Source organism: Rattus rattus, chromosome X (genome assembly GCF_011064425.1).
Source record: "Rattus rattus isolate New Zealand chromosome X, Rrattus_CSIRO_v1, whole genome shotgun sequence".
In the NCBI taxonomy this organism is placed as follows: Eukaryota; Metazoa; Chordata; class Mammalia; order Rodentia; family Muridae; genus Rattus; species Rattus rattus.
Genome location: NC_046172.1, coordinates 8,204,880 through 8,229,857, shown reverse-complemented (window position 1 = coordinate 8,229,857; position 24,978 = coordinate 8,204,880). Strand labels below are relative to the sequence as shown.

The 24,978-nt window shown below is 36.3% G+C and overlaps 1 protein-coding gene across 1 annotated transcript in view; it reads left to right on the top strand.

The window, feature by feature from the left end:
* Usp9x (ubiquitin specific peptidase 9 X-linked) overlaps positions 1–24,978 on the top strand; it is a 136,719-nt gene that overhangs the window by 105,333 nt on the left and 6,408 nt on the right. Inside the window, 20 exon segments of the mRNA XM_032889660.1 lie at positions 153–261; positions 459–605; positions 1,358–1,504; positions 2,334–2,556; positions 4,560–4,780; positions 7,444–7,634; positions 10,859–11,032; positions 12,791–12,932; positions 13,746–13,884; positions 13,887–14,383; positions 14,385–14,410; positions 14,412–14,488; positions 15,254–15,377; positions 16,401–16,626; positions 17,369–17,498; positions 19,617–19,802; positions 20,158–20,378; positions 20,466–20,554; positions 23,307–23,463; positions 23,862–24,074. Coding sequence (XP_032745551.1) covers positions 153–261; positions 459–605; positions 1,358–1,504; positions 2,334–2,556; positions 4,560–4,780; positions 7,444–7,634; positions 10,859–11,032; positions 12,791–12,932; positions 13,746–13,884; positions 13,887–14,383; positions 14,385–14,410; positions 14,412–14,488; positions 15,254–15,377; positions 16,401–16,626; positions 17,369–17,498; positions 19,617–19,802; positions 20,158–20,378; positions 20,466–20,554; positions 23,307–23,463; positions 23,862–24,074 — 3,439 coding nt within the window.

The following is a 24,978-nucleotide window of genomic DNA, read 5'->3' as shown; positions in this document are numbered from 1 at the left end:
GGACAGTATGAGGTCACTAAACATGCAGTGGTAAATGCATCTACATGTATGCTTTTCATGAGTGTTTAAGTGGATGTTAGTTTGTGTTCCTAATGTATCATCCCCTCCCCAAGAGAAAACAATATATTAAACATAATTCATTTCCATTTCAGAACTGTCCGTCAAGTAGCACAGGAACAATTCTTCTTAATGTGCACCAGATGTTGCATGGGACACAGGCCTCTACTTTTCTTCATTACTCTACTCTTTACTGTTTTGGGGGTAAGAGACTTAAAAATATGTTTAACAGTATAACTTACTCCTTCAACAAGGAAGGATATTCTGGAATTTGTGGGTTTAGCATGAATCAGTCAGGGCAATCTATAATTAATAAAACATTAGTTAACTCGGGGTTTTTACAAGGGGACTTCAAAGCATGAACATATTGATTCATTATACTGTATTTTTATCATTTTCAGAGCACAGCCAGAGAGAGGGCTAAACATTCAGGCGACTACTTTACTCTTTTAAGGCATCTTCTTAATTACGCTTACAACAGTAACATTAATGTACCCAATGCTGAAGTTCTTCTAAATAATGAAATTGATTGGCTTAAAAGAATTAGGGTAAGTTGCAGTTAATACTTTGTTTATATCATTAAGAAATGGTGATTCGTTTATAAATGGTTCATAATTTAGAACATTTTAAGCTTCAAAGTTAAAGGGGACCAAAGAACATACATCGCATTGTTGAGTTGTACTTTATAGAATGCATGCATTACTACTTACAGAAAATGTGTGTTTAGGGTTTAGAATACAAGGTAAGCATAGTACCACATGGTTTTTTAAGCCCAGTACTTGGGAGGCAGAAGCAAGCAGATTTCTGTGAATTTAAGGCCACATACTGAGACTTTGTCAGTGGGGTGGGAGCAGTTGTCATACTGAGGTTCAGCTTTTCTGCCTTTCATCAAGTTTTCATATTAAAGAAAATACTGCCCCTCCCTGCTGCCACAAAAAACGTAGTCAAATACACTAATTTTTCAAGGCCACATGAAAATTTATTTCTGAGGAAATCTATAGTTATATTGATTACTTTTCTGTTTCTGTGATACTACATCCCAACAAAAACAAGGGAGAGGGGATAGGGTTTAAGAGTCCACCATATCAAGAAAGGTAAGGTAGTAGAAGCAGGAAGCTGGCCATTAACATTGAAACTGATGAAGCCAGAAAGGAAGAACAGGAAGTGAGTCCAAAATTCAAAACCAACAAACATACCCTTCTAGTAGCTAATCTATTTCCTCCAGCAAGATTCCACCTCTTTCTTGTTCTGATTCCTCCATTCCATAAGTTAAACATTTGATTTTTTTTCTCTTTGGCAGGATGATGTTAAAAGAACAGGTGAAACAGGCATTGAAGAGACAATCTTAGAAGGACACCTTGGGGTTACAAAGGAGCTACTGGCTTTTCAGACCCCTGAGAAAAAGTTTCATATTGGTTGTGAAAAGGGGGGTGCTAATCTCATTAAAGTAAGTTCTGTGTTCTTGATTCTAAACTAACTACATATCCTTTCCTTGTACATGTTGTTTAATATGATTGATAGCACTAGGTCTGTGGTGTATTACTTTGACCTTTTATAAAACCTGCCTCTTAAGAATCTTTACCAAGGTTACAATATTTGTTTAGATAATATATAAAGCACCATGGCATGCTTATAGATATTATATGCATATAAAATGTAAGTGTAAAGTGCTACTTAATTTTTCTATTCTGAAAAATCTGAGCTATTCCTAAGGATATTTAAATGAATCAAGCCTGTTTTAGTTTTTTGATTTTGTTTTCTTTTTTTAAGACAGAGTCTCTGTAGTTTGGACTGTCCTGTAATTTACAGAGATCTGCCTACCTCTGACTCCTGAATACCTGGCAGTCTGTGTCTGAGCTAAATCCCCAACCCCCATATATATCAATTCCTGATGAATTTTTTTAACCTGGTAATTCAGACAAAAATTTGTCATTTTGATATAATTTTATTCAAAATTGGCTTCTATAGGTATCCATTTGATTTTTTTAAAGTAAATGTAAAATAGATCTAAGCACAAGGGTCTCTTGAGTTCAAGGACAGCCAGGGCTACATAGACTCCTGTCTCAAAAAAAGTAAATGTAAAATATAAATTAATTATGACTTTATTCCTTTAAAAAACAAATTAAGTGTCTAGTAAATAGGTAAAAGAATATTTTTACTAGAAAACTCACATAAATTTTCTGTGATAATAAGGCTTAAGTCAAATTCTAAGACAAATATTCCTCTTTCTAGAATATGTCATTGCTAATATTTAATCCTTTCTTTAAACTGTTTAGGAATTAATCGACGATTTCATCTTTCCTGCATCCAATGTTTACCTCCAGTATATGAGAAATGGAGAACTCCCTGCTGAGCAGGCCATTCCTGTCTGTGGTTCACCAGCCACAATTAATGCTGGTTTTGAGTTACTTGTAGCATTAGCTGTTGGCTGTGTAAGGAACCTCAAACAGATAGTAGATTCTTTGACTGAAATGTATTACATTGGTACAGCAATAACTAGTAAGTACTTTAAAACATGGTTGTGGTGATGATTGTGTTTTAAATCGTTTGCTCTTCTTATAAATGTCTTTAAGTCATAGTTTTGGTAGTAACTAGTCTAGGATTTTTAGCAAGTAGATATGAGAACATAAGTGGTTGTACAAGTATTTGGTAAATTAAATGTTATCTTTCAAATTGGAAATAAAGCCTATCTCCATTGTAGTCATAAATGCAACCACAGCTTAAATAATCTCTTGACTCAGAAAATCTTTCCGTCCCTCACGGAGAAATGCCTCTACTTTTTCTTAAAGTTCTCACTATGTTCCAGCAAGTTTAAATGTAGTGAGGTGAAAATTTATTTAGCTTAATGAAGTTTTTCTTTTGAGTTGACATGATTTTGCATGTTAAAAAATTGGAGGTTGGGGGAGCATGGCTCACTCCTTTAATCCCAACACTGAGGAGGGCAGAGGCAGGTGGATCTCTGAATTTGAGTCCAGCTTGGTCTACAGAGTGAGTTCTAGGACAGACAAGGCTATTCAGAGAAACCCTGTCTCAGGGCAGAGGTGGTATTTAAGTATAAATCGGGTATGTCAGTACACACCTATAATCCTACTACCTTGAAAGGTTGCTGTGAGTTTGAAGCTAACCTGTTTCTATCAATTAGTTTTCTATTACTGTGATAAAGTAAGCAAGCCAACTTACAGAAGGAAGGGTTTATTTTCAGAGATATATAAAGTCTTTCACTATCTCAGCAAGGAAGCATGGCAGCAGGTAGGCATGGCAGGAGCAGTACTACTGACAACCAGGAGCTGCAAGCAGGAAGCAGAATAAACTGGAAATGGCATATAACTTTTAAAGCCTGAGAGCCTGCCCTGAGTAACAAACTTCTCTAAAAGGCCACACCTTCCTAAACTTACCCAAGCAGTGCCACAGACTAGGAGTAAAGTTAAATGCCCAGAATACATATCCTTAAAAGAGCACTTGATCTCCAAGCAAATTAGGACAGCCAGGTCTTCATACCAAGGCTTCATCATAAAAAAAAGAAAAGTAAAGCAAACAAGTAAAAGAGTATACACCTAAAAAGTACATTTTACCTATCTGTTCCCTTGGTTCTTTTGATAGTCATAATTGTGCCATCCTCCTATGTTTCTTGTCATCTTCTCTGTATATTCAGGTCCTCTGAAAGAACAGCCAATACTCTCAACTGCTGAACCCCATCTCTCAATGCCCCTGCTATTCTTTGTTTTGCTTTCTACTTGATATTGCTGTCATTATTCCTTGTTCAAAACAAGTGGTTTTTACCTATTCATGTATTGGCTATAAACTTTTCACTTCAATATACTGTCATTCATTTAGCTGGCCCTCTAGAAAATATTTATATTGTTTCTAACTTTATGCTAGGTACAGAACTGTTCATACATGTATATACAAACATACATATAAATAAAAATACTTTTCCAAAAAAATAATGACTGAATAGTACAAATAACACCAAACCTAATAAGGAAAGGCTAGTTGTATGCCATCTCATGTGAATATATTAAGAAACTGCCATAAAAGCAACACCAGATTAGAAATAAATGGGGTTAGTGGGAGTTGGCATGTGGCTCAGTTGATAGAATACATACTTGACCTACACAAAGCAGTGGCTTTGATAACCAGTATTCCATAAACTAGGCACGGTGTTACATACTATGATCCCAGCACTGGGAAGATTATAAAAACAGGAAGAACTTAAGTTGAATAGCATCCAGAGTTACATTGATAGTTCCAGGCTAGCCTGGCTATATGAGACACTGTCTTATAAGCATGCAAATAGGATCATAGATTGGTAGGTGAAGGAGCCTGCAGTGGTGTGGGTTGCTGCCTTAAATGTATTTATTATGAAGAAATGCCAAGCCAGAGCCCTGCCTCCTATGACTGCTTAGGTAGTAGTGTTTCTGTTTTGTCATCTTAAAAGAGCTTAAAAAGCACAAAATCATTCATTTCTGCTTGTGCTGTAAAACTACTTTTTTTTTTTTCAGCTTGTGAGGCACTTACTGAGTGGGAATACCTGCCACCTGTTGGACCCCGCCCACCAAAAGGATTTGTGGGGCTGAAAAATGCTGGTGCTACTTGTTACATGAATTCTGTGATTCAGCAACTCTATATGATTCCCTCTATCAGGAACGGTATTCTTGCAATTGAAGGCACAGGTAGTGATGTAGATGATGATATGTCTGGGGATGAGAAGCAGGACAATGAGGTAAATTTCTTTTATTACTTCTGTTCTCTGTGTAAAATTCTGATAACAGATGCCATTCTCTCATTGGATACGGAGGGGATAAGTACAGTCACCAATCAGTTTCACAGGATTCCCTTCAAAAGCTTCCTGGTGCAGGATTCCCTTCCAAAAAACCCCATCCCAAAATGTCAAAATTTGCCAATATACAGGTAGTCTGAATGGAATCTACACAAATCTTTTTGCACACTTTAGGTTATCTGAGGATTACATATAATGCCTCATGTTGTTAATGTTGTATAGTTGAATTACATAAAAAGTAATGATTTTAAAAGTCTGGACATATTTGGTACAGAATCAGTTTACCTTTGTGAACCCATAGATGTTGTTAGTGGATATGAAGATTTAATTGTATTGTGGTTTCCTTCCTTAGACTGTCAAAAGTATGTTTGAATGTTGGCACAACCTCTGCCACTTGCTACCTCTTAGTACAGTGTTGTCTCCATTACAGCAGTTACAAAGTATCCATCTTTTCTAAAGGAGTGTTTGATAGAAATTGAAATTTGACTAGTTTAAATGGAGATAGCCAACCTTTTGGCTTTTCGGAGCCACACTGGACAAAGAATTGTCTTAGGCTACACCTACCCCCCACCCAATTTTTTATTTCCATGTTTTGTTTTGGTTTTTGGTTTTTGTTTTTTTGGTTTTTTTTGTTTTTGTTTTTGTTTTTTTTTTTCTTGCTGTGGTGTCCAAGCTGGCCTCTAAAGGTCTCCAGCTTCAGTTTCCATGGTGGTAGGATTATGGCGTATACCACCACACTACGCTGTATTTTTCACTTTCATCTGTGCTTGCTCCCTTTTGCACATGTTTATATTTTCCCCCAAGTCTTCCTACTTAAAAACAAAACTCTGACATACTTCAAATACTGTTTACATGATCTTGTGACAAAAGTTTAAGCTTCTTGAAAAATAGCCAAAGCAAAATAAAGCAATGGAAAAATGTAAGTGGTAGCAACAGGAAAGGTTGATAACCCTGTGACTTTCAAAAAAGAATGGAGCAGTACTGAGGTTGCTCTTGTTTGTACCCATACTGTGTGTGCGTATATGTGTATTTATTGTTTTATTTATTCCTGTTTGTAGTGTTAGATGAATCCCATGAATTGTATTCTTATTGTCATAAATGTTTTTAGATATTTCTTCTTTTCTTCCCTTCATTCAGTAAAATTGGATTTGTTCTGAAGAAACAGCTTACCACTTCTGGAGCTTCTAAAACAACTCTTCCCCAGACCTACTGGACTTAAATAATCCAGGGATTGGGGACTGATTATTTTTACTTTCTACCAAAGCTTCATGGAGGGGAAGGGGGGCTTTATTCCTGTATTAAAGGTTTCAAATACAAGATTTCCACTGAACTATAAATTTTCCTCTGTGGCCCTTAAAATTTTGAGCCTTGGTAATTTTTATGTTCTTCCTTCTACCACTATTTGTTTTTGTTTAACTTAAGATTCTGGCTATGTTTCTCAGGTTGCCCATTACCTTCTGTGCTGGCCCTAGTGGCTGGGACTCAAGGCACATGCTGTAATGCTCAGCTTAAACTATGTTTTCTTATACAGCTAAATACTATAAAGTGCACTTACTGTTGCATACCTTTAACCAAAACTCTGCCCACTAAATAACTCCTCCCAAACTTGACAACCACCTTTGACAAGCCTTTTATCTATGAATTTGACCTAAGTCAAACATACAGCATTTGCTCTTTGTGATTGACTAGATTTGCCTTTTTTGAAAATAATGTAGACACACCTGGAACTTGTGAGCTTCCTTCTTATATGTAGCTTATTTTGTTTATCCTTTTCATCTGTAGCAGACACTTGGATTGGTTCCTTGGTTTAGCTACTATGAATATTGCTGCCATGAACATGAATATACAGAAATCTCTTAGACCCTGCTTTTAGTTCTTAGCATAGCAGGTGTTCTAGTTGAGTTTAAAGTAGAACATCTTTGAACAAAAACTTGTTAAATCTTTCTGCTATTTTTTTTCAAAGCAGTGTCTCTCTATATAGTTCTGGCTGGCCTGCAACTTGCTGTGTAGACCAGATTGGCCTTGTACTCACAGAGGTGTCCCTTCTGAGTGCTAGGATTAAAGACTTGCCAGCTTTTTGTATGTTAAAAATTGAATTGTGGGTTTAAGGAGTCCTCGGTCTATTCAGGATTCTACTTCCTTGTCAGATAAGTGATTTTCCATTTTCCTCCCACACTGAATTCATTGCCTCTCTTGGCAGTATATTTACACAAAAGTTTTTCATTTTCTTGAGATCCAATTTGCCATGTATTGTTCATTTGCCTTCAATATAGTAAGAAATCGTTACAGGCTACAATTTCTTGAAGATTTTGCCTTCAAGTTTGGTTTTATTGTTTTAGCTCTAACTTTTAGGACTTTGGTACAGGTTGAGTTTTTTTTTTTTCTATAACATTAAGGAGGGCCCAGCCATTCTTTTATAACTATTAATGTCTATTCCCTACCTCAGGAATGGCAAAAAACAAAATTAAGACTATATATTAAATGTACACCTTTGAAAATTAAGTGCTTGAAACAAAGTAAAGTGTATTTTCACTAACTGAATTTATCTCAACATATTTTTATTAAACTTCTGATTGGCTCATTATCAATGCCTTTCTGGTTTCTAGAGCAATGTTGATCCCAGGGATGATGTGTTTGGATATCCTCAACAATTTGAAGACAAACCACCACTGAGTAAAACAGAAGATAGGAAAGAGTACAATATTGGTGTTCTAAGACACCTTCAAGTTATCTTTGGCCATTTAGCTGCTTCTCGACTACAGTACTATGTGCCCAGAGGATTTTGGAAACAGTTCAGGTAAAGTATGGATGGACAGTAATAAAACACATCACTTGAAAAATAGCTCATATTCCTAAAATACATATCTTAAGAAACCTTTATGTTCAGTTTTTTAAGCAATAGTAATCCTCTAACTACCCTTAGATTTTCTTCTTTGTTTTGACCATGAAAAAATCCATAGTGAAGGACAATTTTTGTGTTTTGTTAATTTTTGACATGTTAAAAATTAAATAGATTAAAAAAAAATTAAATAGATTTATAGTATAGTGTGTGATATTTTGATACATGTAGGGATAGCATTCTTTAGTTGCTTTCTTTTTTGATGACTTAGTTACTGTTCTATTGCTGTGAGAAGACACCTTGACCAAGCAACTCTTATAAAAGTGGCTTGCTTACAGTTTCAAAGGATCAGTCCATTTCCATCACAGTAGGAAGCTGACAGGCATAGTGCTGGAGTGGTAGTTGAGAGCTCTACATCCTAATCCATAGGCAGCAGGTAGAGAAATATACTGATCCTAGTGTAGCTTCTGAAACCTCAAGCCCACCTAGCTGCATACCTTCAACAAGGGCACATCTCTAAATTCACTGGTTTGTTTTTTTTTTTTTTCAACCTTCCTAATGTTGCAGCCCTTTATTACAGTTCCTCATGTTGTGACTCCAGCCAGGAGATTATTTTCATTAATGCTTCATTACTATAATCTGCTATTATAAATTATAAACTGTCTGATCTGTAACCTGTTGGGAGCTCATGACCCACAGGTTTTGAGAACCATTGTACTTAATTCTTTTAAACAGTTGATCAACTTCAAGGTTTAAGCGCACAAATATGAAGGAAGTGTGCAGGGTTCATTCTCATTTAAACACACCATATTTGATTTTTGTTTTATTTTTGATTTTTCTTGAGACACAGGGTCTCTAGTGGTTCTCAGCCTCTAATGCTGCAACCCCTTAGATGGGTTCCTGATGTTGTGGTAACCCCAACCATAAAATCATTTTCATTGCTCTTCATAACTATAATTTGCTATTATTTATAAATTATAAAAATTTTTTTTGAGCTGGGACCGAACCAGGGCCTTAAACACTTCAGGCAAGCTCTACCGCTGAGCTAAATCCCCAACTCCCATAAATATTTTTGAAGATAAAGGTTTCCAAAGAGGTCACAACCCATAGGTTGAGAACCACAGCTCTTTGTAGTCCTGGCTGTCCTGGAACTTGGCTTTGTAGACTATACTACCCTTAAACTCACAGATGTCCTTCTGCCTCTGCTTCCAGAATGTTGGGATTAAAGGCATACACCATCATGTCCAGCCAAAAAATTATTCATATGGATTTTTTTGCCTATATGTATGACTATTTACCATATTGATGCCTGGTGCCATTGGAGGCCAGAAGAGGGTGTTGGATCTTCTAGAACTGGCATTACAAATGGTTCCTAGCTGCTATGTGGATGCTGGGAACTGAACCAGATCTTCTGCAGTCTCTAGCTTCCTTTAGTCTCTTAAGCATAGCTACCTTGATTATTGAAAAATATCTGATGCATACAACAGTGGAATCATAAGGAATTATATCATAGGAACATATATTCTTCCTACTTCTTTCCAGGGGTTATTTTGAGACAAATCACAGATAACAGAGTTTCACCTATAAATACTTTATTGTGTATTTTTTGTTTTAAAACATAATCTATTACTATGCTTTTTAAAGTTCCCTTAATATTGAATATAGTCAGCATTTGAACTTTCTCATCTCAAATAATTTTCCCCAAATCAGAAGACATGTGAGGACCATATACCGTAAATAATTATTTTCACTTTTTCCCCTGCAAGTTCTTTAAGGTTGCCCGGTCAGATCCAGAGGCTTGATCAGATTAGCATGCTATTTTTGGCTTTGAGCAGGAGATAGGCAAGGCTACTAGATGGATGGATGGTGTGCCTACGGTTTTACCGCCACGAGGAGCTGGTACATGGCATTTTTCTGCCTCTTCTCTGATGGTGGCAGCAATCATATTACTTAGCTTATATAATGAAATTCTTCTAGCTGTTAATCTATCAAGAGAACAAGTTAATTTAGAGCAGTTTTTAAGATTTGAAATCTTGGTGTTTTTTGCTCCATGTACTACTAGTGAACCTCAAGATTAGGTTTGTAGGATTGGTTCTTTGTGATTATATTCAAATTAAGCTTTGAGGAGAGCTAGAAAAGCACATTAATAATGATGTTGACATCTGATTTCACATACATGAGCATCTGTTCATGATAAGAACTGGAACCTTGGTGTCTTAACAGATGTCTCTGTTGTAAGGGGCATACATGTTTTAAAGTATGGCTAATTGTGTTACAGCTTGAAAGTGAATAGTGTTATTTCCAATAATGTAACAACTGATAGGTCTGGGTTTTGGGTTTGGTTTTTTGTTTTTTTTTTTTTTGGGGGTTTGGTTTTTTTTTTTTTTTTTTTTTTTTTTTTTTTTTTTTTTTTTTTTTTTATTTCTTATTTACATTTCACTGGCTTTTTTGTCTAAAATATGTAATATTATTTGCTATGTACAAGAAATATTTATTGAGTAGTACTGTGTCATATATAAAATACATTCGTCATAATTGCTTGCTTAGAAAGAATGCACTTAGGTCCTTTGTGTGTATTATTCTATGAATACAAGGTCACATGTAGATTCTGTCAGAACCTGGACTGAAGCAATGGCTGTTCTCATTTTGTGTTATATACATATGTATGAATGATAGTTTTGGAATTAGTTTGTCTAACTTAAGTCCTCAAATCACTGAAAAAAGATTAACTATAGAATCAAGCCTTTCTTTTTTTCACTTAGAAAAATCAGCTTAATGAAAGTAAGCATACACACTCTTTTTGTCTGTAATCCAAAATTTGGCAAAATGCTTAGTGAAAGCATCCATGTAAGATTGACCATCTCATTTTAATGGCATCTACAGCTGGGCTCAAAATTCATGTGTCGCACCATCTGAAGCAACCACCTGTCTTACAGAGCTATGCTGTCTATCGAGCAGACCATTAGTTCTATGGCATTGCTTTGCCACTTTATTACTGCTTTCACTACAGGTCTCACTTCAATACTCTGAACATAAAGTGCTAGCCTTTTTGTGTTTCCTACTTGCTCATGTAGTCTTTTCAATATGCTGTCATTGTAATTGCCTTACCCACAATGGTAAAAAACAAAATGTTTGTATTGTGATTGTCACATGTTACATGTTATATTCCATTCATTTCTCAGGCTTTGGGGTGAGCCTGTTAATCTTCGTGAACAACATGATGCTTTAGAGTTCTTTAATTCATTGGTGGATAGTTTAGATGAAGCTTTAAAAGCCTTAGGGCATCCAGCTATGCTAAGTAAAGTCTTGGGAGGTTCCTTCGCTGATCAGAAAATTTGTCAAGGCTGCCCACATAGGTAAGTGCTAATATATAATATTACTATTATATGCTAATAAGAATAAAATTCTTACTAGTGCTAATATGAAAATGGAATGCACCACTATTAATCTTCTTTAACTGAATAAGTACTGTGAATATCTGAGTACTATGGGATGTTTTGTTAAGTAACTTGATTCTTTTTGGTGCTTTTAATGTCTTACTATTTCATATTTTCGTAAGGAACTAAGATGACAATTTATATAATGACTAGAGATGTTACTTACAAGTTTGCCTTTATCTTAGAATTTAGATAATATAGATACACTGAGTTTAGAGGATGATAGACTACAGGTGTTAATTTTTTAAATGAAATAATCACTTTAAACAGTATCAGCTATTGCCATCTTTTGCACACACACCTATTATCAACCTTTTTTAGGTATGTATACATATAAAACTTAAGGGGAAACAATCTATATTAATTTTCTCTGTATAAAATATTAAATATGCATTACTGACTGTCAAATCACACCAACGTTCTATTTCAGTGCTATAAGGAAATGTGTTACTCTGTGATTTTAAAAATTGGAGGTGCTGGAGATCCAGCTTGTTTAAGAACTGGCTGTTCTTATAGAAGACCCAGGTTCAATTCCCAGCATCTACTTGAAGACACCTCCTCATGGCTTCTTTGGACACTGAGCATGCACACTGTACATAGACATACATGCTGGCACATACATTTTTTTAATAACATAAAATAAACTGGAACTCAGCAGTTAAAAGCTCTTGCTGCTCTCCAGAGAACCCAAGTTTTTAGTTCCCAGGACCCACAACTCAAACTCCAGGGGATCCAATACCCTTTTCTAGCATCAATGGGCATGCAACACATGGCAGACACACAAACTTACACATAAATTTTAACAATAACAAATATTTTTTTTAATTGGAGGCAGTGAGATGATTCAGCTGGTAAAGGCACTTAGAGGCTCAAGTTAACAAACTATGGAAAAAGAACCAACTTCACAAAGTTGTCCTCTCACATGCATTTTGTATGTAATAGCATGTGCATGTAGCCATGCATACTATATAAATAATACATTTTTTAAAATAATTTTCACTTAAAATTTTAAAACAGCAGTCTACTACTCCATAACTTTATTTGCCAGAGTAGTGGTCAAAAAACCTCTAAATCATGAGCCTTATCTAGCAAGTTACCTGTTTCTATAAAGTTTTATTAGAACCTGCTCACTCTGTATATACGTACTTAACTACTCCTGCTAGAATGGCAGAATTGAGTACTTGCTGTAGAGGCCCATAATTACTATCAAAACAAATCATACCTGAAAACAACACGGTAGGCTCAAATGCTTAAGCTCAAATGGCCCTGTCTTTTTGTTTGGTTGGTTTTTTGTTTGTTTTTCCAAGATAGGGTCTCTCTATGTATCCCTGGACTATCCTGGAACTAAAACAGGCTGAACTTGAACTCAGAGATTTGCCTGCCTCTGCCTCTCCCAGCTGGCCTGTCTTAATTCCCACTGCACTCAAGCATGGGTGGTGATAGTTCTCAAGCAAATTTGTCATGAAGGCAAAGGACAGCATGTAATCAACCTAATGTAGTGACCAGCACAGTCTGAACAACCAGGAAATGCTGTCAGTACTGGTAACATTGCATAACCTTAGAGATTGCATAGTTTAAGGATTACAAATTTAGTTTCATTAAATATTTAAGTAATGAAGTGTTTAGAGAACTGAAAAGTGAATCCTTTTCTGATAACTTCTTAAATGATATCTTTAGGTACGAATGTGAAGAATCTTTTACGACTCTGAATGTAGACATTAGAAACCACCAAAATCTTCTTGATTCTTTGGAACAGTATGTCAAAGGAGATTTACTAGAAGGGGCAAATGCTTATCATTGTGAAAAATGCAATAAAAAGGTATGAATTATCTGTTACTATAATACTTCTGAGGAGCTATGGGTAGTCAAAGTTTCTGGTGAAGAAAAACAGTTTTCTTTAGGGGTATGTGTATATGTGTATACATTATCATTAATGAATTGGAGGTGTCGGTGATGGTGTTTTCTTTGTTTTTTTATTTTGTTTTGTTTTGAGATAGTCTCCACATCTCCCTAATAGTTGTGTTAGAGGCTGGAGAAAGAGCTCAGCCATGAAAAGTGCTTTTTGCTTTTGTAGAGGACTTAGATTTGGTTTCAAACACCAACATGACAGTGTAGTCATCTATGGTCCCAGTTTCACAGAATCTAATGCCCTTGTCTGACCTCGTCAGCCACAAGCATACATGTGGTACACTTCTACACAAAATCATTTACTTGAAGAGCTACATGTAGTGATTTACAACTACACAAGAAAAACTCAAGTATCAGGTTCAGGCTTACCTAAGCGTCATAGTGCAGTAATCTGAAGCCAACTGGAACTATAACATAAGACCCCCCCCCCATCCCAAATAAAAAAAATCCAAGACTAAAAGTTTACTTGATCCAGTGGTCTTGATGGCACAAGCCTGTAACTGAGGCAAGAAGATCACACATTCAAGGCCTGTCTGGGCCACAGAGCAAGTTCAAAGCCAGCCTGAGCAAAAGAGAATTGGAGATAGAGCTAAAGAATGAGTGCTTGCTTAATATGAGTGACTTCCTGGGTTAACTTTCTGATTTGGGGGTGGTGGTGTTTGCTTAGATTTTGGTTTGCTTTTTGCAATAGATTATATCTATTAATTTTCTCTATTGATTTTAGGTTGATACTGTAAAGCGCTTGCTAATTAAAAAGTTGCCTCCTGTTCTTGCTATCCAACTAAAACGATTGATTACTGATCAGGAAGAATGTACCGTCAAGTTCAATGATTACTTTGAGTTTCTAGAGTTAGACATGGAGCCGACACAGTTGCAGGCGTTGCTAAACTAGAGGGAGATAATGTCAACCCAGAAAGTCAGCTGATACAACAGAATGAGCAGTCTGAAAGCGAAAAAGCCGGAAGCACAAAATACAGACTTGTGGGTGTGCTTGTACACAGTGGTCAAGCAAGTGGGGGACATTACTATTCTTATATCATTCAGAGGAATGGAGGAGATGGTGAAAAAAATCGTTGGTATAAATTTGATGATGGAGATGTAACAGAGTGTAAAATGGATGATGATGAAGAAATGAAAAACCAGTGTTTTGGTGGCGAGTACATGGGAGAAGTGTTTGATCACATGATGAAGCGCATGTCGTACAGGCGCCAGAAAAGGTGGTGGAATGCATATATACTTTTTTATGAAAGAATGGATACGATAGATCATGATGATGAGGTGATAAGATACATATCAGAGATTGCTATCACCACAAGGCCCCATCAGATTGTTATGCCATCGGCCATTGAAAGAAGTGTCTTGGAAGCAGAGTGTCCAGTTCATAAACAATGCAGTACAGTTTGGAATATTTTCGGTTTATGAAAAAGCTACTTACATGTAATGGTGTTTATTTAAACCCTCCACCAGGTAAGTGTCAAGAGTTAGCTTCTTATAACAAATTCTTATTTCTAAGGTGTATTAGTAGGCATAGCCGTGTATGCATGTGTGTGTTTATTTGGATTGGTCTTTTTTTTTTTTAAATGTTTCTCTGTCCCCTGGCTGTCCTAGAACTCAGATCTGCCTGTCTCTGCCTCCCAAGTTCTAGAATTAAAGGTGTGTGTCACCACGCCCTATTTAAGTATATAAAATTAACATTTTCATTTTAAATGGATGCAAGTCCATTTTGTAACTTTTGGCTAAAGTTACATTTAAGATGATTTGTGGGGGCTGGAGAGATGGCTCAGCGGACAAGGGTACTGACTGCTCTTCCAGAGGTCCTGAGTTCAATTCCCAGCAACCACATGATGGCTCACAACCATCTGTAATGGGATCTGATGCCCTCTTCTGGTGTGTCTGAAGACAGCTACAGTGTACTCATATGTGAATTAAATAAATCTTTTAAAAAATAAATAAATAAATAAATAAATAAATAAAGATGATTTGTGTTTGAGTATTAAGTATACTGTCTGGAGACAAGTTTTTGTTAAAGCAAATTTTTTGTTTAATACATTAGTATAAAGCATTGTATTTGGTTCTAAAATCAGGAATAATAATTTCATAAGTAATCTAAGAAGTGTTTTAACAAATTGAGAATGCAAAATACAAACTTATTTGAAAACAGGGCTTGAACAGACATTTGTGTGTTTTTTTTTTTTTAAATATGTGCATGTGTTTTTTTTTTTTTTTCTTTAGGGCAAGATCACCTGTCTCCTGAAGCAGAAGAAATCACTATGATTAGTATTCAGCTTGCTGCTAGGTTCCTTTTTACTACAGGATTTCACACAAAGAAAATAGTCCGAGGATCTGCCAGTGACTGGTACCTTGTTTTGGAATTTTTTCCTGTTTTTTTTTTTTTTTTTTTTTTTTCGTTTGGTGGTAGTCTTTGTAGAGTGCTCTCTGGTTTTGTTTTTTTTTTTTTTTTCAGAACCAAAAGACTATTATTCAAACTTAAGAGGCAGACTTTTTAAAAAATAATAGTAATAAGAAGTCATATTAAAATAGTTGGCATGAATTCAAAAAGGAAAAAAAAAGTAAAAAGGCAATAAAAATGCCTTTTTTTTTTTTATCCCCCCCCCACCAGCTGAGGACCCAACTCAGGGCCTTGCGCTTGCTAGGCAAGCGCTCTACCTCTGAGCTAAACCCCCAACCCTATAATGCCTTTTTAACCATTGTTAATTTACTCGGGGCCAGTGAGATGGCTCAGTGGGTGAAAGCTCTTGCCACCAAACCTTGACAAAATGGAGTTTGAAACCCACATGGTAGAGAGAATGACTACAGTTAAGGAAAGAAGTTATTTTGTCATTTTTTAAGACAAGGTTACTCTGTGCGCACTCAGTGTTCTGAAACTCACTCTGTAGACCAAGCTGGCTTCGAACTAAGACTCCTAAATTCTGGGATTAAAGGTATATGCTAACACCTCTGAATAGTAATGGATTTTTAATAACCAATACAAGCTTTTGCCTATTTTATAATTCCATGAGATTAGACCAATCCATATAGTATTCACCTCTCTTCTGTCCCCCAACCTCCACTCCACCCTACCCTACCACACACACACAGGGTTTCTCTGTGAAAACAGACCTGGCTGGCCTGGAACTCTCCGTAAACCAGACTAGCCTTAAACTCAGATCTGCCTGGAGGATATAGACATGCACCGCCACACCTAGCTCATATCAGTCATTTTAATGATAATACTAGAAGTCGTCACTACTGCTGTTCTCTCCAGTGAAAAAAAGATTTTGCTTTTTTTTGGTTTGTTTTGATCCAAGTCTCCATCCCTTTACTATAGGAAAAGTGAACTGAATTGATAGTCTGATAGTTGCACTTTGTTTTGTTTTAGGTATGATGCATTGTGTATTCTCCTGCGTCACAGCAAGAATGTGCGGTTTTGGTTTGCTCACAATGTGCTTTTTAATGTTTCAAATCGATTCTCTGAGTACCTTTTGGAATGCCCTAGTGCAGAAGTGAGAGGTGCATTTGCTAAACTTATAGTTTTCATTGCACACTTTTCCTTACAAGATGGGCCTTGTCCTTCACCTTTTGCATCTCCTGGACCTTCTAGTCAGGTAATTATACCTTTGTTTACAAAATACATACTTTCCTGAAGTTAAAGCGAGAAAACTGAATGTGGTTTTTATGTTTATCGCACATTATCAGACCTAGACTGATAACCTGAGTTCCATTGAAGTTACAAGATAAAAAGCAACAGTGATTATTTGCCCTTTAAAAACATGTGGATTGGGCTGGGTTGTGGTTAGGTGGTAGAGAACATTCCTAAAATATACAAGGCTCCAGTTTCCATCATCACCAGCACAAAAGGGAATTATCTTCTGAAGATAGAGTTTTTTTATCCAGCCTGTTTTTTAATTACCATACAAAGTAGTGTTTCCATATGGGATTTTTATAACATTTATTTTTGGTGGATTTTTAATAAACATTTTTTATTTTAGTTGCTTCAAAGTGAAATCTATAATGAATTCTCAAAAGCTGGGTGTGGTGCCACAATAGTTTGTGGTACAGACCCATAATTCCAGCTGCTTAGGAAGGTAAGGCTAGAGAACTGCAAGTCAGCTCGGGCCAACTTAGTTGAGATGCTTTCTTCAATAATAAGATCTTGGTAGTAAGCTCAGTGGCAAAGCTCTTCTCTAGTATTAACATACACAAGTCCTTGGATCAGTCTAGTGCTGGTAAGCAGGGTGAGTAGAATTCATGTCATCAGTCCTTCCAGGAAAGTATTCTGTGTTCAACATACACATAAAATTGTCTTTGTACCTTGTTAAGAATCAGCTAGTGTTTTCTCCTTTACAGGCTTATGACAACTTAAGTTTGAGTGATCACCTACTAAGAGCAGTACTAAATCTCTTGAGGAGGGAGGTTTCAGAGCATGGACGTCATTTACAGCAGTATTTCAACTTGTTTGTAATGTATGCCAATTTAGGTAAGAATTGAGGTTTTCATAATTTCTGTTAAAGTATTATATTAAATGATAGTCATTCAGAAGGTCCAATGATGAAATAGGATTTGTTTTCCTTTTTCTTTTTTCTTTACATCAAACCATCTCTAAATACAGAATATCCCCCCCCCAAACCCCTGTGCACTTCATAATTTTGTACATAATACTGTGGTAAATACAAGTGAGATTCTGTTGTCTTTTGCTTCCAAAAGCAATGATACTACATCTGCTTTATTAACATACTCATTCCCAGGCTTCATGCAATTCACTAACTGAATCAGAATAACCACAGTTATTGCAAAGAAGCCATGTTTTTACTGTGAGTCATCAGTTTTGAAATAAGGTCTGAAAACAATTGAAGTAAAATAAAATTGGAGAAAACATGTTCATTCAATTACTGCCAGGGGTATAGGAGAGCATTTGCTTAGCTCATACTAACCCCAGGTTTGATTTCCAGCATCACTAAAGGTTTTTAAAAGTAAGAATTGACTTAAATTGCCATGCTGCTTTTCTTCTCAAAGTAGCTTGCTCTTTCTAATACTACCTGCTCATTTCTGTTTAGTTACTACTATAACTGGACCTAAATATCATGCACAAATTGTTTCTACTGTTTTATTTTGTTGCAAAAGATTGGATTGGGGGAGAATACTTGTCTAGCATGAACATGGGATTTTTTTCAGCATCAAGGGATGGGGATAAACCTTTAATTTCAGTACTAGGGAGGCAGACAGATCTCTATGAGTTCAATGCTAGCTTGATCTATAGATAAGAGTTCCAGGACAGCCAGGGTTACATAGAAATCCCTGCCTCAAAAAAGCAACAAATGGGGGGTTGGGATTTAGCTCAGTGGTAGGCGCTTGCCTAGGAAGCGCAAGGCCCTGGGTTGGTCCCCAGCTCCGAAAAAAAGAACCAAAAAAAAAAAAAAGCAGCAAATAATTCTTACTTTGTTATTTATTTTAATTAGCATGGACAGGAGATAAATTTACTATGGTAGAAGAAATTATAAAAATTGTTAATAAGATTAGTCCGGTGATACTAAGATAACTATTGACAGATTCTATAAGTAATAATTACATTCAGCCATATTCAGAATTGGTTCAGAAACTTGGAGAATTATTTAATAACTTCCTTAAAAGTTAAAAACAAAACTTTTTACATTGAAATTTGAGTTGCATGCCTAAGCAGCACTTACTGATTTGTGGCCCACTCTACTTCTCATTTGTCTCCAGGCTTGGTTGTAATGTTTAGCCGACACTGTATCCCAGAACCCTGTTTCTCACTTCTAATAGGAGTCTTCTAATAGGGGCTATAGTGTAGTTCACATCTAGATTTTAGCTTTTCCAGGCTATATGGAAACTGCTAAATGGGTAAGTTTCTTAGCTGGTTAAATAATTTTGAATCCAAGTAAAAGTGATATGTTCTTAAAGTGATAGACAAGGGTTAGGCTTGGTGGCTAACACCTTTAATTTAATCCCAGCTCTTTGGGAGACAGAAGCAAGTAGATCTTTAAATCTGAGACTGGCCTGATCTATAGTAGTGATTTGTAGAGACCCTATCTTGAGGGGTTCGGGGGGTGATCTACCTGAGCTAGAAAGAATGGTTCAGCCGAAGTGCTTGCTGTACAAGAGAGAGTTCAAATCCTCAGACCTCATGTAAATGATGAGTAGGATATGATGATCTGCCTGCAATTCCAGCCTGAAAAGGTTGAGACAAGATCCACAGAGCAAGCTGACTAGTAAGGTGAACTCTTATCTGCAAGCTCTGGATTTGAGAAATTCCTGCCACAGAGGAGAAGGCGGAGGGGGGTTTTAGGAAGATTCTCAGCATCAACTTTGGTTCTCTATGGGCATGTACACCATTGAATTATATGTATACATGAAAAGAGTGAGCGGGTGGTGGATAAATATTTTTTTTTTTTTGATGTAAAAGCACGAGGTAGCTTTATTAACAAGATCCCGGGTCTTAGCGGGATCCCGGGTCGACACGTATCTCGCACAGGAGACAGAGGAATCGACTGATTTTTAATAACTGCCCTTTTTGTTCACAAAGTTCTCTCCATCCTAATGTTTTCCTTTCCTGTTTTCTGTCTCTGTTTCACTGCAGGAGTGGCAGAGAAAACACAGCTGCTCAAACTGAGTGTACCTGCTACCTTTATGCTTGTGTCCTTAGATGAAGGTCCTGGTCCTCCAATTAAATATCAGTATGCTGAATTAGGCAAATTATACTCAGTAGTGTCACAGTTAATCCGCTGTTGCAATGTCTCTTCAAGAATGCAGTCTTCAATCAATGGTAATCTATTCTTGGCACTAGTTTTGAGTACTCTGGGTCATATCTAGAACTAGATTAAATATGGTTCTGAAGACACTTAAATACAAAGTAAGGGTATGAACTCTTAAAACATTTTACAATGTCTGCAGTCCTGTTAATGGACCTTTTTCTGCTTGCTACTGGGTTAAAGTAAAAAAAAAAATTGTTAGGATATCTAGTCATTATAATACACAGTACTACTTTTCTTTGTTATGCTTAGAAAACTTGACCTACAGCTCATTTTTTCTAAAACACATTGATAGGCTATGTTCTGAGAAGTTTACATTGTTCTTATGGAGAAGCGTATTGGTTGCTCATTGACAAATCTGTATTGTAGGTAATCCTTCTCTTCCAAATCCTTTTGGTGATCCTAATTTATCACAACCTATAATGCCAATTCAACAAAATGTGGTAGACATTTTATTTGTGAGAACAAGTTATGTGAAGAAAATTATTGAAGACTGCAGTAACTCTGACGAGACCGTCAAATTGCTTCGCTTTTGCTGCTGGGAGAATCCTCAGTTCTCATCTACTGTCCTGAGTGAACTTCTTTGGCAGGTTAAGAAAACATAACCATTGTTAAATCTCTGTGACTTGATTTGTTACCCATTTATACATTATTCACTGTGTCTTACATATTTCTAGGTTGCGTATTCCTATACTTACGAACTCCGGCCCTATTTGGATCTGCTTTTACAAATCTTACTGATTGAAGACTCCTGGCAGACTCACAGGTGGATACTTTTTTATTATTGGGCTAATTAGACTTAGTCTCAGGTGTTACATATAATTGAAATTGACTACCACCACATTAAAACAAAATAAAACATCAGTGTTATAGGAAAAAACTCAAGACAGAAGTGACCACCAAGTTCTCCAAATTTTGTTAGGTTTTTTTTTTCCTCATTGCCCAGGTTTCATACATAATATATTAACATTCAACTGAATTGTTTTTTAATTAAAGGAAACTAGCAATAGACTTTTTGTATACATGTGAATTTATTAATAAATGCAAAGATTGTTTTAGGTTTAGATTACATTAGTTTTAGAACTAACCTCATAACATAATCTGTAGTTATTTAATGATAGTTCTTAGATGTGGTTTTAATCCCAATACTTAGGAGATAGAGGCAATTAGATCTCTTAAGTTTGAGGCCAGCCATGGCTGCAACAAGACCTTGTTTTAAGGTGGCTCAGCTGAATTAATCCCATATGGTTGAAGGAGAAAACCAGTTTCCTCCAGCTGTGTGTGTGAGCCCACACCACACAAACACACAGACACAGACACACGCACAGGCATGCACGCCATGTGTTTGGGATATTTTGGTTTTGTTTTAGTGGTGGTGATGGGCTTTGTTGGTTGGTTTGAGGGGGAAGTAAGGGGTTTGGTGGTTTTGTTTTTTAGTATCTTCTCAACTAATGTGAGCTTCTCTAGTGTACACTTTCTGTAAGATAACACTAGACAGTGCTTCAGTGCTATACATGAAGGCCAATTATAACAGCAAAAGAGGACTTTTTGATAGTTTTGAAACTGAAACAAGACAGTCACATTCAACCTCTGCTAGGAAAGCAGGAGTTCTGGGCAACTTGAATTATTTGCTGTTTTACACATGGTCACAGACAGTTAACTAAGCATGTTAAAGTACTTGGGGGTTTTTTTGGGGGGGGGTTGTTTGTTTTGCTGTATATCCAAAGCTATGCTGAAACTCACTCTGTTGTTTGTTTTGCTGTATATCCAAAGCTATGCTGAAACTCACTCTGTAGACCAGGCAGACCTCACAGAGATCTGCCTGTATCTCCCTCTCAAGTGCTGGGATTAAGGAGTGTTGAGTACTGATTTTTTATCTATTTTAGGGGCTATAGAGATGACTCGGCCATTTAAAAATACTTGTTCTTGTAGTTGACCAGGTTTGGTTCCCCAATACCACATAATGGCTCAAAATCTTCAATAACTGCAGTTCTCTGGGATCTGGCACTCTCCTGACTCCTAAGGCACCCACCAGTCATATATGTACATGCAGGGAAAACACTTCTACATATAAAATAATAGAATATTTTTAAATATGAATTTTTAGTCTAGAATGGATTACAAATGCCAGAATTTATGAATTTGTATGAAATTATCCTTTTTATCATTATTTCACATTGCTGTTATAAAAATAGACAGTAAGCAAAAAGTCAGTTTTCTTGAATCCAATATATTCTAAGCTGTCACCATTAATACTTCCGAGATGATTACAATACAGTCTAGCTTCTAGTATTTTTCTTCTAAAAATAGCATAAGATTCTATAGCATATATAGACCTTTAATCATAGTATTCCAAGACAGAGGCAGGCAGATCCATGTGAGTTGAAGGCTATGTAGCAAGACATAGATTCATCTAACTTCTGTTTTAGCATATAATGTGATGAAAACATTGGTTGGATTAAATGTGAGATATAACTCGAGTAGTCAGTAAAAACTTATGATTAACTTAAGTTTGAAAATAATCTCAGTGTAGCTTTTTTTTGTTTTTTAGTTGGGTAAATAGGTCTTAAGAATTTATAATGTCTTCCACGTATCCTGCATTGTTAGACATGAGGAAGCAACACAAAGATAGTACTGACTAAAGATGATATTTGAAAAACTGTTGGTATTAGTGGGAATAAAGTATGATATGGCAAAGTAATGTTCATATCAGTTGGCAAAAGTAAAGGTAGGGTTGGGATGACTTGGTGGCAAAGCACTTATCTTTATATGCAGTATCTTAGATCAAACAGCAAGAAACCTATACCCATTTAGACACTCTGGATTGCCCCTGGCAACCATTAATCTGCTTGCTTCTGTAAGTTTGCCTTTTATAATCATTTTGCCAAAATGTAACATTTAGCATTTTGTGTCTAATTAATTGCAAGGTTCCTTTACATCCAGCATGTTCCTTTTTACTGCTCAATAATACTTATTCTTACAGGTCTATGTCATATTTTGTTTATTGGCAGGTACTAGCTAACAAAATAAATAGACACTGGGCATGGTGGCATAAGCATGTGATCTCAGCAGTTTGAAGGCTGAGGCAGTCATATTGAGAGGTCAAGACATTTCTGGGTTGCATAATGAAACCCTGTCTCAAAAACAAAAGACAAATGATTGAAATCAAATTATTTTCAACTACAGTATCTGTGTTAACTTTTTTATTAAAGTTTGTTTTACTCTTGAGTCCTGAATTTGCTTCTGGTAATGTATTTAAACTTTATATCAAAAGCAATTTGAACAAGTAAAATTAGTAAAGATACAGACTTGAGTCAGACTAGTTAGCATCTGTCTGACCCTAGGCAAGCTGTTTTATCTATTTCTCCATCTGCTCAAAGGTTTAATAAAAGTACTTACTGTCTGTTATGAAACAACTGAACCCACAGACTTTACTGGGTGGCATGTAATGAGCACTCAATAATTATTAGCTCCTTTTCACTTTTAGAAGTTTTATTTTCCATCTGATTGTTTTTCAGAATTCATAATGCCCTTAAAGGAATTCCAGATGACCGAGATGGGCTGTTTGACACAATTCAGCGTTCTAAGAATCACTATCAAAAAAGAGCATACCAATGTATAAAATGTATGGTAGCCCTCTTTAGCAGTTGTCCTGTGGCTTACCAAATCCTGCAGGTAAGGGTGTTTTCTTATTTCGGAGTTCAAAGATCCCGTTTTAAAAGGCTAAACCTGTAGCTCTGTGATATAGTGCTTACCTAGAATGTACAGTTCCCCAACATGACAAAGAATAAGAAAGAAAAAATGGCATTAAGATCCTATTTTAATCTAGGTTTGGGGGAGGGGGGTGCACATCTATAATCTCAGCATTTGAGTCTAAGACTGGAAGGGACAACCACAGATTTCACAACAGCCTGAGCTATATAACAATTACCAGATAACCTGAGTTACATAGCAAGACTATTTCAAGAAAAAAAAAAGAGAATCCTCAGTTTGTGGGGTTATCATTTTAAGTTATCTTTGATATACTCCCTCCCAGTCCTTTTAAATGTACATAATTTTATTTACTTTTAAAGGGCAATGGAGATCTTAAAAGGAAATGGACCTGGGCAGTAGAGTGGCTTGGAGATGAACTCGAAAGAAGACCATACACTGGCAATCCTCAGTACACTTACAACAACTGGTCTCCTCCAGTGCAAAGCAATGAAACATCAAATGGCTACTTCTTGGAGAGATCACATAGCGCTAGGATGACACTTGCAAAAGCTTGTGAACTCTGTCCTGAGGAGGTAAAAAAAGCCACAAGTCTACAAGAGATAGAAATGGAAGAAAGCAAAGTAAATTCTCTATAGGCCACTGACTGTGTAGTAATGATAGTGTTGTTTATTAAGAGGGTTGCCAGACTGCTGTTTGCTTTAATATGTAGTGATGTACGTATTAATGAAAATGCATCCATCTAGAGAAATTACTGTGCTATAACCTTAGAAATTACTTCCAGAAGAACTCAAATTAGGAATTTTTAATTGTTTTTTAAATCTTTATGTGTATGAGTATATTGTCTGTGCACCATGTGCCTGCCTGGCACCCATTGCGGCCTAAAGAAAGAATATTGGATCCCTTGAAACTGGACTTAGCAGATTGTTTTGAGCTGCCATGTAGGTGTTGGAACTCGAACTTGGGTCCTCTAGAAAACAAGAAGTGGTCTTTATTAAAATATAATTACATTTCCTCCCCCTTTCTGCTACTCTCACACATCTCCTTGCTTTGTCTCAGATCCATAGAGTCTTTTTCTTTAAATATTACATGAATCTATATTCCTAAATCTATAAATAACAACCTGCTCAGTATGTATAAAGTTATTTATATGTTTATGACTTTAGACCTGACCATGTGGTATTGGATAATCAATTGGGGAACTCTACCCTGGGGAATATAGTTTTTCTGCTTTCAGCATTCCTTGTTTGTCTAAGGTTGAAGACTCATGAAGCTTCCTCAATCCATGTTAACATACCCATTGTTTAGGCAGCCATGTTATTGAGATTGCATGGATACACTTTCCCTGACATTTCTAGGCAATGTAGTTCACACCAGACTTCCTATCCTCCTGGCTCTTACAATCCTCTGCCCCTTCGATGTTTGGGATGGTGCCTTGAGCCTTAGATATAGAAATTATAATCACAGTTTTTAAGAGTT